Source organism: Sprattus sprattus, assembly GCF_963457725.1.
Source record: "Sprattus sprattus genome assembly, chromosome: 5".
Lineage (NCBI taxonomy): Eukaryota > Metazoa > Chordata > Actinopteri > Clupeiformes > Clupeidae > Sprattus > Sprattus sprattus.
The window spans coordinates 21,989,595-21,992,094 of record NC_137924.1 but is presented as its reverse complement, the minus strand read 5'-3'; the positions used below and the strand labels follow the sequence as shown (position 1 = coordinate 21,992,094).

The 2,500-nt window shown below is 45.2% G+C and overlaps 1 protein-coding gene across 1 annotated transcript in view; it reads left to right on the top strand.

Annotated features, from left to right (window-relative positions):
* Nucleotides 1-2,500, top strand: part of myo16 (myosin XVI) — a gene marked incomplete at both ends in the record, with an annotated part of 114,703 nt that overhangs the window by 37,628 nt on the left and 74,575 nt on the right. Inside the window, one exon of the mRNA XM_080839157.1 lies at nucleotides 1,082-1,190. Coding sequence (XP_080695283.1) covers nucleotides 1,082-1,190 — 109 coding nt within the window. The remainder of the gene's footprint in view (nucleotides 1-1,081; nucleotides 1,191-2,500) is intronic.

Below are 2,500 nucleotides of genomic sequence, written 5' to 3'. Positions count from 1 at the left end.
ATTAGCAATAAATATTCAATGAGGGAGCGTGCTCCCACTCTTATCTCCACCAGCACAGGGCTCCATCAGTGCACGGCCCTGTCTTTTATTGGCCCGGAGAAGAAGAAAAAAACATGGCAGGATTTATGGGCCTGGAATAACAATGGAGGAACCGAAGAGGCAATGTGTTAGTTTTAGTACCTAATGTAGCTGTAGCTGTAGCTGTCTGTGTGTGTGTGTGTGTGTGTGTGTGTGTGTGTGTGTGTGTGAGACAGACAATCAGAGGAGTGAATGTAACCTCCATGTAACCTCACACAGTCACACACACTCTGCTAGTGTCCATTCAGTCTAGTCGGTGTTGTTGTCCAGTGCTTCAGAATGCATTTAATGTTTAGCAGCCGACTAGCTCATCTGGTCAATTGCGGGTTTTTTTCTAATACCTCACACTCCTTTTTAGGCAAGGCTGCATGGTACTTTAGATACGAAATATAAATCCAAAGAAATGTACACATTGTTGCAACTGTGTGATTACAGTAAAATCTCACCATAATCACAGCACATGTATAACTGGTCTCTACGATCCAGTGGTGTCCTAAAGTGTCCCGTGAGGGAGCTCTGAGCCTAGTTTCACTCATAACCTCACCAAACCAACCATTCCCAACCGGGCCTCCCCCCAACCAGTCTGACCCCAAATATGTACACTCTACACCAACCACTTATAAACACTCATCCGTCATGTGACTCCTTCCCCTCGTTCCTCTGTACCTCCTGTCATCTCCCCGGAGACCCCATTAACCTCCCCTCAGGCCCCCCTCTTAATGAGTTAGTTAACTGGGTATTGTCTGCTAATGTAGTTTATCCCCCCCTCACGGCGAGGCAGCGAGGCAGCCAGGCACCTAGCTGAGGGGTTAGCGCTGGGAGAGCGATAATTGGAGCTAGTATATCATCGATTTGGGCCTCTGATGAATGGGACTGAGGGAGACTCAATTTGTTTGTCTCCTCTGCTCTCTCTCTTTCTTTCTTCCCTCTCTTTTTTTCTCCCCTGTCCCTCGCTTTCTCTCTGTCTCCTTGACCGATGCACCCCAAATCTCAATGGGGAAAGGCCGGGGCCAACGTGCTGCTGCAGGACGTGAACGGGAACATTCCACTGGACTACGCCACCGAGGGGACGGAAAGCAGCTACATCCTGCTCGCCCACCTGGAGGAGAATGGTACGTCCCAGTCCATTTCTGTGCCGTACTATATGATGCAGCTTCTCTAAATGTAAACAGGGTAACATAGAAACATACTGATGTCATATAACAAATTCAGTACTGCGTTCCTTGTGATTAACTGAGAACATGTAGCCTGGCGATGTCATACTCATAATTCTAGTCAGAATATGAGTCTGATGCTGAGCCATTGGGCTGTGATTATGGAGCGTGTTTCAACGAACCAGGAAAAAAAAATGCCTCTTCGCTCAATTGGATACCTACAACTAATCAGAGCAACATAGTATGACCATCTGATACATTAAAACTTTTACCGGATCCCGTAAGAAGGACGGCAAAAACACATTTTCGATCGACAAATGCCTTGATCGCGTTTCTCTGTTCCTCTTTCAAAATTAATGCGCTATCAATATCTGTGAGATATGCCTGCTCACGTACTTATTAGCAGCAAGGCTATAGCTAGCTACCATTTGTTTCAATGGGTTTTTTATCTACGCGTTAGCATAACCTATCAATAATGGTCTAGAGCGCTTCAGTTAAGACCTACAATCCTCGGCAACATTCGTGTTGCACATACACAACTAACCGAGTCAATGTAGACATAAAAAAGTCGTGTAGATAGCTTAAATCATATAAAATATGTCCCACTAAGCTCCCGAGACGCCGCCATCTTTGTACGATGTATATTCTATCTATCTAATCAACTCAAGCGTTGGTTGGTCATCTGTCCATCAACGTATAAAGCCCGCCCTTACAATTTGATTGTTCAGATCACTTTTCCGAGACGTTTAATCTCTCCCAACTAGCTCAAGTCCAGACTGAATCTCCCAGACCAAAAATTTTGCGGGTGGAGTTCAGGCTGGTATCCAGGCTAGAGAACATGGCTTTACAAATTAGAATTACGTCAATAGAAATGTTCTGTCGTCTCTGCATGGCTGCATTTGACCTGGGATGCTCTTCTACTTGCCCTGATCGGGAGTCCATTACGGACGCTATCTTTTAAAGCATACTCTCCCTCTCCCTTTCTTAGTTACCATAGACGCTATCTTTTTAAGCATACTCTCCCTCTCCCTTTCTTAGTTACCATAGACTCTATCTTTTTAAGCATACTCTCCCTCTGCCTTTCTTAGTTACCGCAGACATTGCACAAGGCTTTGTGGGGATGCACAGATACCCCCTTCCCCCCTTCATTTTTGTTGAGAATATAATGGGATATGATTAAATGTTTAAAACCGCCTGTTCAGTTCCATATTCATCGATAATGAAGGGGTGAGACCCTGACGTTATTTCTCTCCCAGTAGGGTGTCCTA